This window comes from Aythya marila (assembly GCF_965140915.1).
Source record: "Aythya marila genome assembly, chromosome: 8".
Taxonomy (NCBI): domain Eukaryota; kingdom Metazoa; phylum Chordata; class Aves; order Anseriformes; family Anatidae; genus Aythya; species Aythya marila.
In genome coordinates, this window is record NC_139049.1 from 20,635,673 (window position 1) to 20,651,344 (window position 15,672).

Genomic DNA, 15,672 nt, shown 5'->3' on the forward strand with positions numbered 1-15,672 from the left:
CGCTTCAGGGATGTTCACATTTCAAAGTGAGAGAGACAGACTGACAAAAGGAACCTACATGTTCATTTGCTCTTCCATTACAAAAAAAAGTATACTGTGTAGCAGTTGGTAATAACCTATTTTAAAAGAATGAAACACTCTACTCCTGAGAAACAGTTATGGTAATATGCACGTCATTCAGCCTGCAGGCATGAAGACAGTGATAAGAAAGATAGGTAGGTACCTTTTTTATCCCAGGAATTAATAGGAAGATAGAAAGACAGAACCAACTATTCAACCATTGACACTCAGAGAACTAACTGTTAATCAGAAGATGTAAATATATATATACATATTTTATTTGGACTAAATACTCACATTCTGTATTCAAAATGGAGACTGTAATAGATTTGACACAGGCAAACTCTGGAGGAACAGCAGAGTGATCCTAGTTGTCACTTGAATTTCAGGGCAGAACAGTCTTAGAGTATTCTGCAGACTCCAGAGAGGCCACTCTGGAATGTGACCGGCTTCTGCAAACCCAGCTGCACACAGCATACACTTTAGGAATCCAAATTCATAAGAAACATGCATAACTTTAAACAATAAGACATAAAGAATATCTTAAGTGCCCTACTGATGGGGGCCTGCTTGCCTTCCACTTGTCCCTGACAGTAGGAAAGAATGAGACAAGGATCCTTAAAAGTTAGTTCTGAATGGAGTTCTTTCTCTGAACCTTTGGGTTACTAAATAACACTGTTTACCAAACTTCACTTGAAAAACAAATCAATAACACCAAGACTACTAAATGCATTTTTAATAACATATTAATACCTGAATTATAATTAACAATAAGTGCGATCAGACCTTGCAATTTAGTTTGACACTGATTAGCAGCTACTTCAGCAAATGCAGTTAATGCTGCTGTCTAGTCAAGCTGTTAGTTAACCCCAGTTAAAGTAAGATAAAGCAAGGAATATATGTAATTTGGGACATCTGGAAATATTTAAATGGTTGCCTTTAAATATTTGCAGGCATTTCTACACGTAGAGCAAGGGCAGCTTTAAATAGCAGTAGAGAATAAAGCCTCGTGTGATCGGCATGTGCTCTTGAACCAGATACTCTACAGCACTTTGCTACAAACAGGATTATTAGGTAAGGTGGGAGAGAGCATACAGACCAGATATTGCACAAAGAATGAGAAAACTGGCAGTATTTTCTTTTTTAATTTACATTGAACCATCAAAAAAGGATATAAAACTTATTTTTTAATAAGTTTTTGTAACTGACTGCTTAAATACATGCACGAGAGAAAACCAATACACAAACAACAAATTTTACTCTCTCTGTTATTGCTCACAACACCTTTCGCTATAACTTTCCAGAAAAATAGATTTAGTCCCACATATAGGTTCAACTTTGAAAAGTTGGAAAGCTGAGATAAAACTTGAAAAAAAATGGAAAGATGGAAAGGAAAGACTTACACAAACAACTTTTGCCTTCCAGAGTAAACAATTGGATAAAGCCTATATGAAGCCAAACTATATCACCAGTAAACAGCTGTAGCAATGGTCTATGGAAAGCACTAAATAACAGAGAGAGCAAACAGCAAATATGGAAGACTGCAACATGGATACCCTACAACCATTATGCCAGGCTGATTCGCAAGGGCCTCTGACTTAAATGGCAGCACAATTTAAATGCAGTAGGCATAACACTTAAGAAATATAGTTGGCTTTCTCATGTGTGCAAACATGACACTGCTTTCATTTTAACCCCTTGAAAATAAATAGCAGACAAAAGCTGATTTACTTTATTGTCAGTTGAACTACTGAATTAATAAAGGAACTGTAGTGCAGAAAACTAAATTTACTGCTTTTATATGACTCTGTCAATATTTCATCTTGATATTGTGCTCAAAAGCAATCACAAGAAGTTGAAATGTAGTTCCTGCTTTTTCAAGATTAAGCTAACGTATGAAATCTTTTTAACTCTGAACTATCATTCTGTCTGTATCTCTCCCACCACATTCTCCTTTCATTTTGCCCAAGAATATTCTAAGAAAGGCTTGTCTGAAACAGAGTTTAATGTAACAATAAATTGTTTTTAGTAGAAGTTCTAAAACAGGAATTAGGCCTATGGGCCTAATGATCATCAGTTTATATAACCTCACACTGCCATACCCCAGCCAGAAAAACAAACACTTATCCCACCCTCGCAACTTGCCATCTGTCTGGTATGAGTTTTCCTGCCTCTGGAACATTTATACTCAGAATGTATATAAACACATAGAAATTAAGTGTGCATATATCCTTTTTAGTAAGAAAAGGAATTTGTAAACTTTAACTTGTTAAGATATGCTATAAGAATGTGCCAGAGGATTTTTTATTTTGAAGAAAAAGCAACTTCCTGCCTTTGTAAGGCACATATACCACTTTTCAAAAGTGTTAAAAAGTAAGTTATTAAATCAAACCCTGACATGGGGGAAAATGATCACTTACCCTTACACAAAAAGGAGGTAAATACGCATTAAATGGTTAAAATGGTTAAGAAAAAAAAAAAAAAAAAAGCACAGAGAAGATATTGATTAGAACTAAACACTAGAATGGTCAACAAATAAAATGCAAAAGAAATACACAACAAATAAGCACGTTGCAGTTAATGAGTTCTTGAACAAGAGCAAATATGAAATTGATGAACTACTAATTGTTGTTTGCAACGTTTCACAAAAGCTAATGACAAAAAAAGCAGCTTAATATAAACCTTTAATAAGGGCTCTACTGTTGATCAAACTACAGATGCCAGATACTACTCCTATACCAAACAATGGATGAATATAAAGAATTAAGACATACTGAGCATTATCAATGTAACTTGAGAGGAGGAAAATCATGCCCCACATCTTTTAAGACTTTTCTGAAGTAATCAGTTAGCTCATGGGGAAAAAGTGATTTAATTAACAGCAAACAAATGTACAAGAACAACCTCAGCTACATGAAGCCAAAAATGGGATTTGTATTAGGAACGGATCATAAAAATGAAGCACGTAAGTGATTGCCCTTTGGTTATCTGGTAGAAAATACAACCAGAACGCTGAAAACTATCAGGAAATAATAAGTATTGTGTCACTACAAACCCCTATTTGTCTGCATCACATGAACTCTATCTACTAAATTCTGGCCAGGGTATTCAGAAAAAGTATACAGTGAGCTTGGAAATCTATACAGAGAGCTAGCCAGTATAAACACAAGTACACAATGGTTTTCACACAAGGAGATGTAAGGGACTTCGGCTTAACTAAAATGAGAAGCAATAAAATCAGACAATCAGGCAGATTTTGTGTATGCACAAAAAGGTTGAAAAGGGAAGAGGGAATGAAGCATATTGAGAGACTTAGTAAAATTTAAACAACAAGAAGAAAGATTTATTACATTTCATCTCATAGTAGTTCCCCTGGTTCTTACTGTGTGGATTTTTTTTCCTCATTATTTTTAAATGATTAAGACGTGGTAAGTCATAGCTACAAGACATTATGTAAGCTGAAAGCATAAAAAGGATTGAAAAGGACATACAGAGGTCCAATTCGAAAACAGATGGTCAGATGTAAATTTGGCTGCAGAAGTCTCTAGCAGTAGTCTGGACACCAAGAGTTGTGCTAAGCAAGATTCTTTTATATATTGAGACCTCTTAAACTCCTTTCAGATCTATTGCCAACTACTATTGGAAATAGAACATTGGGCTACAAGGACCTATAATGTGACCTGTTCACCTGTTTTGATGCTCTAGCTTGAATTTTTCCTTACAATTTCATAACATTGTCCTTACAAGTGCCAAACAGCAAAGAGTCGTAAAACAAACAAACAAACAATGTTCCGTGCTATTTATTCACATCAAGGAATATTTATACATTTCTTTCATTTGTTTCAGCAGATTGGGGGTTTTAATTCAAATTTCACTGATGAGTGGATGAAGATCCTTGCCCTGCCCTGAACCAGCTTTTAATGTCTGATATTCTTCTGTATATGATTTCTGATATATCTTTTGTCTAATGTCAAGAAAACTAGATCAACTGACCTGAATAAAAGCCAGTCAGTTATGATTGATTTGTATGGTCTGCTCTTCCTTCAAAATGAAAGGAAACACCAAATAACACCTAAGAAAAATTTAAAAGTAATACTTTGTTTCAATATATTTAAAAACATTTTGGACAGCTAATCTAATATTTGTTTTGAGGATTACTTTAATAAGCAGCATAGTGTAATTTATTACAAGCAGATTCACACTAAGTTCTGAATGAAGATTTAAGATTACAAATGATGAAGCACTGAAATGAAACTGTCCTGTGTGACGTATTCTTAAAAAAATAATTTAGTGTTCATACTCCTTTTTTGATACAGTTCTAAAAATTAATATTCAAAAAGTGCAAAAAAAATCCCTCAGTGTATAATATTAATGCAAAACGGTATTTTATTATTTCAGACACTCTGCAAAATTTAACTTACTTAAAAAGTGTTTGTAACCCTAAATAGGCTTTTAAAATAGAGTTAGTCACGTGTGTTTGCTGTCAAGGGGTAAATGATAAATACACAGACAATACAGCATGAGTTAACCAGTCCTATCTGCATAGTATTGTAAGGCCCTAACTGCATGAACTATTGTACAACTGTTCCTTACTTCTGTACGGAACTGGCACAGCTTCATTAGATTTCACCCCTTTTATCAGGGATCTCAAGTTGATGGGCAGAGGAAACAAAAAGGAAAAAAAGTGGGCAAAAGCAATTACAGTTTGCCTGAGTAACTGTAAGGAGGCAGAAAACTCACATTAAGAGGAGACCTTGGGAAAGAAACGAGTGCAGCTGCTCACATAAGGAATGAGCAGAAACAGTTGAGAAATTGTAGGCAGATTTTGTATTCGGAGGACTGAAAAGAGAAACACTGGACTGGCTAACAGAGCAGAGCTGGGGGGTTTAAATCAGGTACGTGAATTGTGGCTCAGTTATAAATAGCTTTTAGAACTAAAAGGAGGAAATGCTTGCATTTTGCTTCAAGAGAAACTCCTGAAGGGAGTTCTCTGGTCACAGTTTTTGTTTGTTTGTTTGTTTGTTTTTACTTTTTTTTTGTTTTTTAAGAATCATCTTTGCTCTTTTAAGTCTGTTTGAGAGAAGCAAGTTTTAAATGGACAAGGTAAGGCACGAGAACACAGCAGGAGTCACGAAGTGAGAGAGATGAGGGCTTCAACGGGAGTTTTGGTGTGAACAGAAAGAAAGCAGGCTTCAGAGATGCCATTTGCAGAAAAGCAACAAGGTGTATAATTAGCCTGCCTGGTCTGATCTGGAGAGCATAGCTGGGGGGCAAGTGGTAACACAGGTCTGAAACAGACACTTTCTGATTTTACTGAAGCATTTTCAAAAATTTCCAGCCACGTTACCCCTGGCTAACACACAAGAAATGACCTCCAGTGCTGGCTCAGTGTATGGTGAAAAAGATTATCTTGAGCCACTGCTGAAAAGATTTCAGCTAATCTGTTTTACTATGCAATGAAACGGCAGCTGAGCGTCAGCTTTTAAGATAAGTACAAGCATACGCCCCAGGTTATCAAATACCAACATAAAATTACAGATTATCAAACTCTAACCTTTTTTTAGTACTGGTAATTTCACTGCAGGTCCATGAAAAACTATTTTGTGTTTTTAGCGTAATATTGCTAAAATTAACAGGGTGTTGCTGAGAGAGCCAAGCATTACAATCCTTCAGTACATGTAATGTTTGCAGAAATATTTGTTTACAGTTTTAAATCGAACTTCCAACTACCAATCTTACATTTTACAATCTCAGCATCCTGTGTTTAGGTGCTTTCTGGCAAAGAATTTTGCTGAATGCAATTCAAAATGGAAGTGTTATTACTATCAGGCAAATGTGTCTTTAGAGTAAATCCGAAATATTATTGATAGATGAAGACATCGTATCCAATTCAAATATTTGCCATTTCAATACCTATTGTGCAACAGAAACGAGGACTTGCAGCAATACAGATCTCACAGGAAAGTGCAGCAAGCTTCAGTAGTTACTGAGCTTCCACAAATTATAATTACTAAATTATATTCAAATTAAAAAAAAAAACAAAAAACAAAAAACTTTTCTGGGCTGTTGCTTAGTCTTAGCAATATCATTTTCTTTCCCTTATAAGAACGTTTCTTGGGATGAAGACTTCTCCAGACAAAGAAAAACCTAATGTTTTCTTTTGTTTTGGTTTCAAATGCCCATGTCCCATTTCTGTTTCAACCACTACCAAGCACTTTATTTTTTCTCCAAGACATGAAGAAATCATTTAATGAAAATTTATTTTCAGAGAACACAAAGCAAGAAAAAGTGTTCAACCTATGATTAAAAAGTTTAACTGCTTTGAACTTTATTTATGGTATGTACCACTAGACAGCACAACTAAATGAATTATTACAAATTGCTCACCTCCTAATTGGTGCCTGTCTGAGAATTAGAAATATTTCTTGCACATAACCAACTAAAATGTAATAGTCTTGATATATTTTTTTCCATTAAGGCTTTATAGGAAGGAAAGAAAATACAGCCCCTAGATATCCATCCCTGGGCAGTAAAATATGATATATTTAATCAACACAGATTCTATAAAAATGATCTTTACATAAGCAATGAAGGTATTGAAAGATTTTTATTAGTTTGTTTTAAGGGCAGCTGGAAAAAAAGCTTCTAATATGTAAATAAGTTTTCCAAAGCGTTTTGTCACTAGGTTAAATGCTGTGCTCATTCTCTCCAAAATGCCAGGCATATCTTTGAGCGTGAGGAGAAAATTAAAAAAAGAAACAGACATACCTACCATCCAACAACACAGACCTTCATGAGAGATCTTTACTGCAGTAACTCAATAAATTTATTTGTTGTAAGTGGTATAAAGATTTTTTTCCTTTAAAAAATGTAATTAGCACATAGGTTTTGATATTATCAAAATGTTTAGGGGGCACATTATACAAAGTCACCATTAGCTTGAGTGTCAGCATTCCTTTTTACAGTAGAAATCTAAATAAGAATTTCAAGAATTAAGAATTCAGTACTGACAAGGAGCACAACAATATGAGATTTTTAACCTCTGACCTGCAATTCTGCTTGTAAGTAAAGCTATTGTTTCTCTCCTAACTCTTTGCATTCCTCCGAAGTTAGTTCGACTAACGTTTCAGCCTCCTAGAAAAGAACTAAAAAGTGAGGACTTTCTTCAAGAACAGACTACAGAGAATATTGGAAGCCTTTATCCCTCCACCCCCTCATGTTTACCTCTCAGAAAAAACAAGCCGAATATTTTGTTTTACAGTTTTCTGCCAATTGCTTTCTTCCTCACTCAGTGTAGCCTATGCCTGCCTGCCTCACGAAAGCCTGTTTGTAGGCTTCCCAGGCCCAGGTTTCACAGTCCTAAAATCAGCACAAAACCAACAGTAGTTTAGCCCTATATATTCATTTTAATTTCATGTCCAGAAATACTTCTGCTTTAGAAATCCTGTTTTAGCTTGCTGGTTCCTACGATAATTCATAGAAATTGTAAGTCCAATGGAGAAATCAACCACAGTGAACATAATTGTGTTCCATTATTTTGTCTTTTTAAAATGTAAACCTTTTCCAGGGATGTATTCATTTATAACTCAAGAGGATGTTACAGAGTTGAAAGAGTTGATTTGCAGTTAACAACAAAAACAACCACCACCAGGCACAATTCTACCCACAGGAAGAAAAGATTTATGCAGCAGTACAGAACCCACAGGTGTAAAGTTGAATATTTAGAAGTATTGGGAAAAGAAAAATACGTAATTTACACACACTTAGAAAGAAAATCATTTGGAGGTTGTAATTCACACAAAAAGAATCAAAAGGCAATTAGACTACAGCATACAACCACTTCAAGTGATGATTGCCTACTCTGACAAGTCATCTTTTACCTGTCACAGCAGCCAGAGAAGCACTTCAGCCACATCATGAGAGAGACTAGTTGCAGTGATGAGCTCTTGCATTCTAACAGTATCCCAGGTAACTTATTCCTGACTCTCCCACGTAGCACATTACCAATAACTTCCTCCAGAAGACTATTTCTCAGAGCACATTGGCAAATTCATCATGCCAACCAACTTCAACTAGTCAATGGGATCACAAAGAGAAATCCACGTTTGTGATAGGCCAAGTGTTAGCAGCATGACCCTGCCTGCAGCACCCCGGCTCAGTCTCCCTGTGTCATGTGTTGATGCTATGAAGAATCACACAGGAAACAGGGGCCTTGGGAGATTCGTACAGCTCAGGTACTGCCAAAGTATCAGGCTAGGAAAGCAAGGACCACAAAATTTAATCACTTTTTTTTTTTTTTTTTTTTTTTTTTTTACAGGAATATCAAGTCAACAGCACCACTAAGAACTTTGATTAGACAGAGAAAATCATGACTTGGGAAGAATCATATATAAAAATGTTGGGAAGGAGCAACACCTATGATGAGTGGCCAAGTAAGGGACAGGAATGGTTTCAAGAGCCCCAGAGGTTTGGCAAAATATTTTACAGAGAAAAGTGAAAATGAGAAATCAATGGAAATTTTTACCTTTGAAAGTTTCCTTCCTGATCAAGTTCAGAGCTCATTACAATTGAGGGTTTCAGAATGAGAAATGCTAGCTAGACATTTTGTAGCAAATCTTTTGGTAATGCTTGATAGCATCTGTCCAACTGTCAGAGCCCTGTCTCCTGCTGTGGTTAAACACAAGTGCTTCAGATGGAGAAAATGGAAGAAAAATCCACAAAATACATCTAGGCAGGGGAAGATAGGAGGGAGGAAAGGGGAGGATGAAAAAAATCTCAAACATATTGTGGAGAAACTTACTTCAGAACTTATATTTGTTTCACTTGAACAAGCAGAAACTGGATCCGGTTATGACTTTGACAACCAGGTCTAAAAATTCCCCAGGAGGATATAACTTTTCTATGTGTAAGTCGCTATTCAGAACAAGCAAGTCACCTCTCAGTACCTTCTTTAATAAAGAGCTGGACATATGCAACTTAAGCTGTGTTTTAGTTCGTTCTTCCAAAACATGGATCATTTTTACGGTTTGCTTTGAGCTAGTATTTCCATATCTTCTGAAATTGAGACAACATTACTGGACACCATTCTAAAACCATAAAAACCAGGATCATATTTCTGCAAATATCCTGATACTGTCCTTTTCACATAACCAAAGATTAGCAACGTGATTCTTTTTCTACTGCACTGTACTGGGAACGTATATTGACTGTGATGAATAACTATCCTAAGGGATTCCAAGAATGCTTCTTCATTATTTTTAAATCTCCCATCTCTACGCACAACCCATAGCTGCCTGTATTCAAATGAAATTGCAATCATTTAAAAGAAATAATTCAAATCAATATTACCAACCCTTACTTTTCACCATCCAATGCTTTTAATGCCCCAAATGATCTTTTCTAATCAGCTTCAAGCCCTATGAACAATTTTTATCAGCTATGCAGCTGATAAAATTAGTGTTTGACTGCAAATCACCCCTAGAACACTTTTCTAGGAACATTTCCCTTAACAGTGGGCAGAACATCAATAAACGTTCAAGTCAGTGAGCTAGCTTTTATCATCTAATGTATGCTATATCAATTCTCAAAATTGCAGATCTCTCAGAAAACCGACAGTCCAAGAAAAACGGTTCCAAAAAAAAACATACCAAATGACACTAATTACAGCTTTTAGCTTATCAGCTGGGGTAACAGAACTATGAATTAGCAACAGCATTATTTTACAGGCATGACTCTTAATTCATGATTTGCACTTCTTAAAAAAATTTGTAACTCAATTGGCAATTTCCCAATCATTTGAAACACTTTTCACTTTCCAAGACTAGTGAAGAGTAAGTGATAGATTAGGGTGATTTCTTTACCCAGCTTCTTTCAAAATTTTCAGATATGAATTGTCCAGGACTACCAATTCTTACATAGCATATGCTGCCTCTTACACCACAAATGATACACATTTTTATTAGTGTTAAAGATGTATACACTTTCTTGCCTCGTTTTAAATACAGAGCAGAGACCTTCAATTCTGTTCCTGTTGAGAACTGCCATTTGCATTCTACACTATATTATTCTTTGTAAAGAATGCTGGATCATCTTTCTTTCTTTTGGCCACTGGCATTTCATAGTTTTCTTGGACCTGCTAGTTCTGGTGGCTCTTGAACCTTCCATTCCTGTTGTTGTTTACACATGCATGCACATGCATACACACACACACTCAAAAAGGAAGTCAGAAAAAAGCGATCAACAATTAGTACACTTCCTAAAAGAGTAATACAAAGCTTTAAACAGAAGTGAAATAAAATAAGTGGTAATATATATTAACATATACATTTCATGGTGTACTGGGTCTGGTAATACAGGAAAGTCGGTTGAGAGCACCTTTCGTTTTCTTTTGCTAGGTTACCAAATACAAATAAGAGGAAAAATAAAGCCGTAACAGAGCCTCTAGGATTCTCCCAAACATACTTTTCCGTTTCTTCTCTGAAAAGTTACTAAAAAAGTGGTGATCTCAAAAATATCCTACTTCAAACATTCACACACTATACCTAGTAGTTATATCCTATACGAACATAAATTACTTAAGAAACTGTGAGTGAATAAATGTTTCTGCATCAAACAAATACTGCACAAAAACATCCTCTGTATTAAATCAAGTGCCACCATGTTTGAGATGATGGTTGTCTGTTTATGTTCTAAAATATTCTGAAAAAAGTGATGCATTCTCTAATATACTACTTGCTTTTCAAGACATTAATTGAAGATGATGAAAAGCCCCAAATCCTGATCAGTGAAGCACTGTTCACTAAACTAGCTCTTTATTTGTTTTCCCTACATACCTGGCACAGCACAAATAAAATTCATAATAAAGTAACTGACAACATCTATTCAGTAGATCACAAATGATTTCTACAAGTAATATTTAAAGAGAACTCAATTCTCTTGCTAAACAAGAATCAAATTATCACATCTAAAAAAGATAAAATATCAATTTAAAATACTTCCAGGGAAACAAAAATAAAAATAAATCAATAATTAAACACCTTTGAATACCATTTTATTAATTTTGCCTGAAGACAGAAACTACAAATAAGCTACAAATAATGGACACTGCAACTTTATCTAGGGGTTATGGTTTCAGACACTAAAATTAAAACAACCAAACATTTTTCTACTTTAAGAATAAGTTGGCAGATGTACCCAGACATGTCAGAAAGCTAGTTTTGACCTAAATTTAATTCCTACCTTACTCAGAGCTGTATTTAGAAGTTGCAGGACAACATGAGGGCTAACAGATGAGAGTACTGCCACCTTGTGCCAGCCAAGCTGAAGCCTAACAAACAAGACTAAAAAAGAAACTAAAACTAATTGCAAAACGTGCTCTGCCTTTGAAGTCTGACAGTTATTTGAGATCAGATGCTTGATACTGAATTATGAAAGGGTGCAGCAGTATTAGATTTGAAAATTCAAAAAGACATATGAAGCTTTCTTTTTAATTTCTCTAATATGTCCATGTTATAGAAGGGCGTAATATGTTCTTAGTAAATAAATATTTAAATACTTGAGTCAAGATAAACTTTAGAAAGTTGAGTAGAATTCTGGAAATTCTGATATATACTGACAGTCCACATGAGGAAAAAAAAAATCCTCTCAGTCCCTTCTTAGTTAAAATACAAATACTACATCAAACTTTACATAACAGTGTATAAAAAATGAAACTGCTCAGTGGATATTTCCGTGAGCTCCCTCCACAAGGGGCACTATTACAAGTAATAAAAACGTAAAATAGTAGTACTCACCAATATCATTAGCTAGAGAAGCAGGATCTGAGGTCCCAAGGGTGGCCTCAAACTCCTCCTGAAGACGATAAGCTCGCTGAAGCAAGGATTCAAGCTTATGAATGAATTCAGCACTGATGATATCCTGCAAGAAGAATGACATTAGAATATTTGCTATTTGTTTACGGTCTATATTCTTAGATTTTTACAAACAAATCTTATTAAATCTTCAAAGGGTTCATTGTGCCGCGTTAATTTTCAACAAACAGCACAAAGACTCTGTCAGATGTACACTTCAACATCCAGAATATAAGCATCTTTCTAAACATATATGTTTAATTTAACATAATAAAAAAAAATACTAAACTAAACTTAAAAATACTTTAAAATTATATGTGATGTTTACTGCACTAGAAACAATGAAAACTCTGCAGCTGTATGTTTATCTCAAAATATTTCATCATTTAGTTCATGAGAACAAAGGGATACAAATAAAGTTCAAGCACATTATTTGTGAATACTCATAAACTTATCATCCTTCCCAAGACCTGCATCTAAGCAGATATCCTCTCACAGCTGTAAAAGGAAGGCATGACCCAAGAGATTTTGTGCAGAGAACTGATTAAAGAAATGATTTGTAGCTTGGTATTAGTAATACCATCCAGATGTAAACACTGATGTAACTGCAATTGACAAGAAGTCACACCCAAACTAACTAACAACAGCAAAAAAGTCCTTTAAATGCAATGTAGAAGTTTAAAATATTAATGTAACAAAATGTAGTGAATTTTCAGGGCAGCGTCAGTAGATTAAATATACTCACTTCTACACTTTCTTCTGCGATTGCATCTCCTGCTCCCAGCTTGATGGAACTACAACTTGCTTCGTCTTCAACTTGTCTGTTACGGAAAGTTAGTGCCTGTTCCCATCTACGTAGTGCTTCTTCAAAAAGCTCCATACCTAGGGTAGATCAGAAAAACCTTCACTCAATCAAACACACAGCTTCCATATGTATTTTAGGCTCACAGAAACTATGAAAACTATGAAAACTAGTTTTCTATCTACATAGAAAACTATGTAGATAACTAGCCTAATTACAGCAGAACTGTAATTTTTAAAAATAGCAATTCCCAGTCTAAAAAGAAAAACAAAAACAGATGACAGCTGCCTTTTTAAGATAAGGAAATTCACAAAGCAACAAGGACAACAGTATTTTTTCCAATTTATTTCTAAAAACGATTCTATAGCTTACTACTACAAATACAGGAATCACAACAATATATTTTTAAAAACCTAACACTAGATTAAGCAAGCTTTCAATATTTTATGGAAGTGTTCTTGGACACATGCTCAGAAGACATTGTAGAATAAATTACCACAGTATTGCACAAGCATCACTTTGCCATAAAACCAAGAAATTTACTTTCATTGCTATTAGATATTGAATATTCTTATCATAACCTACCCATCAAATACAAATTCTCAGGTGTTGTCACTGGAATATTGACAAGTTTAATATCATCTTCGTCTGCTTTATCCCAAGAGTTAGAATTGGCACAAGCACAACTGTGACAAGAGGTGGCACTCTGAACCTGAAAAATAAATACATTTTGAAGTGTTGTTATACGAGGTATCCTTAAAACTACATTCTTCCAGAGTACATTATGGTCCAAGTTATCTATCTAGTCTTACCTACAAATTACCATTTAAAAGACTTTAGAAAAAGCACAATTATTTTCAGATTAAGCATAATGTATTGTTTCCTTTGTTATTAATGCTAGGGTGTTGTTTGCCAATATTTTGAAAGTCATTATTGCTCCTTTCTTAAAGTAAGAAAGTAATTAGTGATTTTCAATATTATTTTCCAAGTAACACTTGACTGCAGATTATAATAAGAGTTTAAAAAATAAAACTTGTTGTGTAGACTGATGTAAACAGGGTCTATTACATGACCTGCACATGCCTCTCTGAAAGTAAGGGAAGCAAATATAGACATACAGAAACATACAAAGACTGGTTTAAGCCTGACAAGACATATAAAACAATATACAGCCACTTCCTTCTCCTAGTTGAGAATAGCTGAAAGAACAGGCTTCTGCTTTTAGGTGAGAAGCATGTGTAAACATGATTGTTAATTCCTAAAAACAACCCATTTCCTAGGCAAAACATTACAGATATTATGTTGCATTAAACTTCTCATCCTGTAAATAGTTCCTAACTAGAGGTGCTGTTCACCAAAACAGAGATCGCATGCAGCCTAATGGACCCACACTATAGCATCTGCATGTATCAGTGGAGCAGAAAGAATATTCATTTATTTCTGTACTCTGACCAGAGCAACAGTGGAGCTTAACTCTTTTCTTCTCTTTCTGTCCTCTCTGAATTAAGCCATGTTGTTCCAGATTGCAAGTCTAGGAGCAGCTGATCAGATAGGAAAGATCTCACTACCTCTTCTCCACTAAGGTTTTGCTTTTACCCTTGTGTCAATTCTAGCGTTCAGAAATTCAATTCAATTCACTAACCTAAGATAATAAGAAATCATCAATTTTTAAGTGATTTTCCTGCCAAGGCAGTAAGGTGACTCACTAAATGGTCTAAAATGCACCAGAGCATTATATATAGAGGCCAGGAATGCATAACTGAGTGCAGGATACAAGGAATCCTGCTTTCAGCAGCGCTAAATTGTATAGATTTGGCTCATTCCATTGCACACATCTGCATCCTCATGAAGTTGTTAGACATAAGACAGGAAGAGTCAGAGGCAGTAGACACAGAATCAGTAAGAACAATAAAAAATATTTTTAGTATGTAGAAAGTACAATAAATTCTCTACAAACAGGTCATTTTCCATGCAGTCAGTATCTCAAGCCTTTTGAGGCTGCATAACTTATTCAGAAAAGTTGTTTCAGGTCAGTGAAACCATTAGGTGCACATCCAAGGCAAGTTAACATACACTGAAAAGCCTTAAATCACTTACCGAGACCAGACTCTGAACTGAGCCAGAGTATTTACTGAAAAGTCCGCCATTTGCATAGATACAAGACTGTGATCCTTTTTCCTTGGCAGAGCTCAGAGAAAGAGTCAAGTTTTGTCGGCTACTGGAACAACTTGAACCTAATAGATACACTCATTTTAAAGATTCTACAAAACTGAAAACATTGTATCTTGTGTTAACAAGAACTAGCAAGAACTGTGCCTAATCTTTTCAATAAAATCCAGTTTCGAAGCAAACAACAATTTTTCTTTCATTTACATTTCTACATTAGAAATTATGAATTAGAACAGTCGATATCCATACAATAAGTATGCATATTAAGCACTATTATTTTCCCATCTTATGAAGTTTAAATCTGCTTTTCTCAGTTTTGTGGCAATACATCCACAAGAACTGCAACCCCAATTGTTAATATACTACTGATAAAAATAGTTTTAGTCCAAATGCACAATTAAAACAATAGCTTTAAGACGACCAGCTAAATTATAAAATACTGTAACTTTTTCCTACTTTGCACAATTTCTATTTTAACAATTAAAACCTGATCAGCATTAAAGGAAAATGATTTATTTTACTATTGTATACTGTTACATACACACCCTCACATCCCCTTGTTTCCCCTTCAAGACAGACTAACCAAAAAAACTTTGGGGTTCCTTCGCATACCTTTTTCTGATGCAGCTGCTTTGGTACATTCTAATAGTAGATGGCCTGGTTCCCATTGTGACACTTGCTTGTTTTTTCTTCCACGTCTTCTTTTAAAATGGTGGGCCAGAAAAATAACAGATATTGCACTCACTGCTGTGACTGTGAACAATTTCTTTAACCCAGGGGAAAGTTTAATCT

At 35.0% G+C, this 15,672-nt stretch overlaps 1 protein-coding gene across 2 annotated transcripts in view; it reads right to left on the minus strand.

Annotated features, from left to right (window-relative positions):
• Positions 1–15,672, minus strand: part of MIGA1 (mitoguardin 1) — a 40,919-nt gene that overhangs the window by 22,309 nt on the left and 2,938 nt on the right. For both annotated transcript variants that reach the window (XM_082765990.1, XM_082765989.1), the window contains exons 3-7: positions 15,493–15,670; positions 14,809–14,945; positions 13,297–13,423; positions 12,655–12,791; positions 11,853–11,976 (exon numbers count right to left, since the gene is read on the minus strand). In XM_082765990.1, the coding sequence (XP_082622116.1) occupies positions 11,853–11,976; positions 12,655–12,791; positions 13,297–13,423; positions 14,809–14,945; positions 15,493–15,670 (703 nt within the window). The remainder of the gene's footprint in view (positions 1–11,852; positions 11,977–12,654; positions 12,792–13,296; positions 13,424–14,808; positions 14,946–15,492; positions 15,671–15,672) is intronic.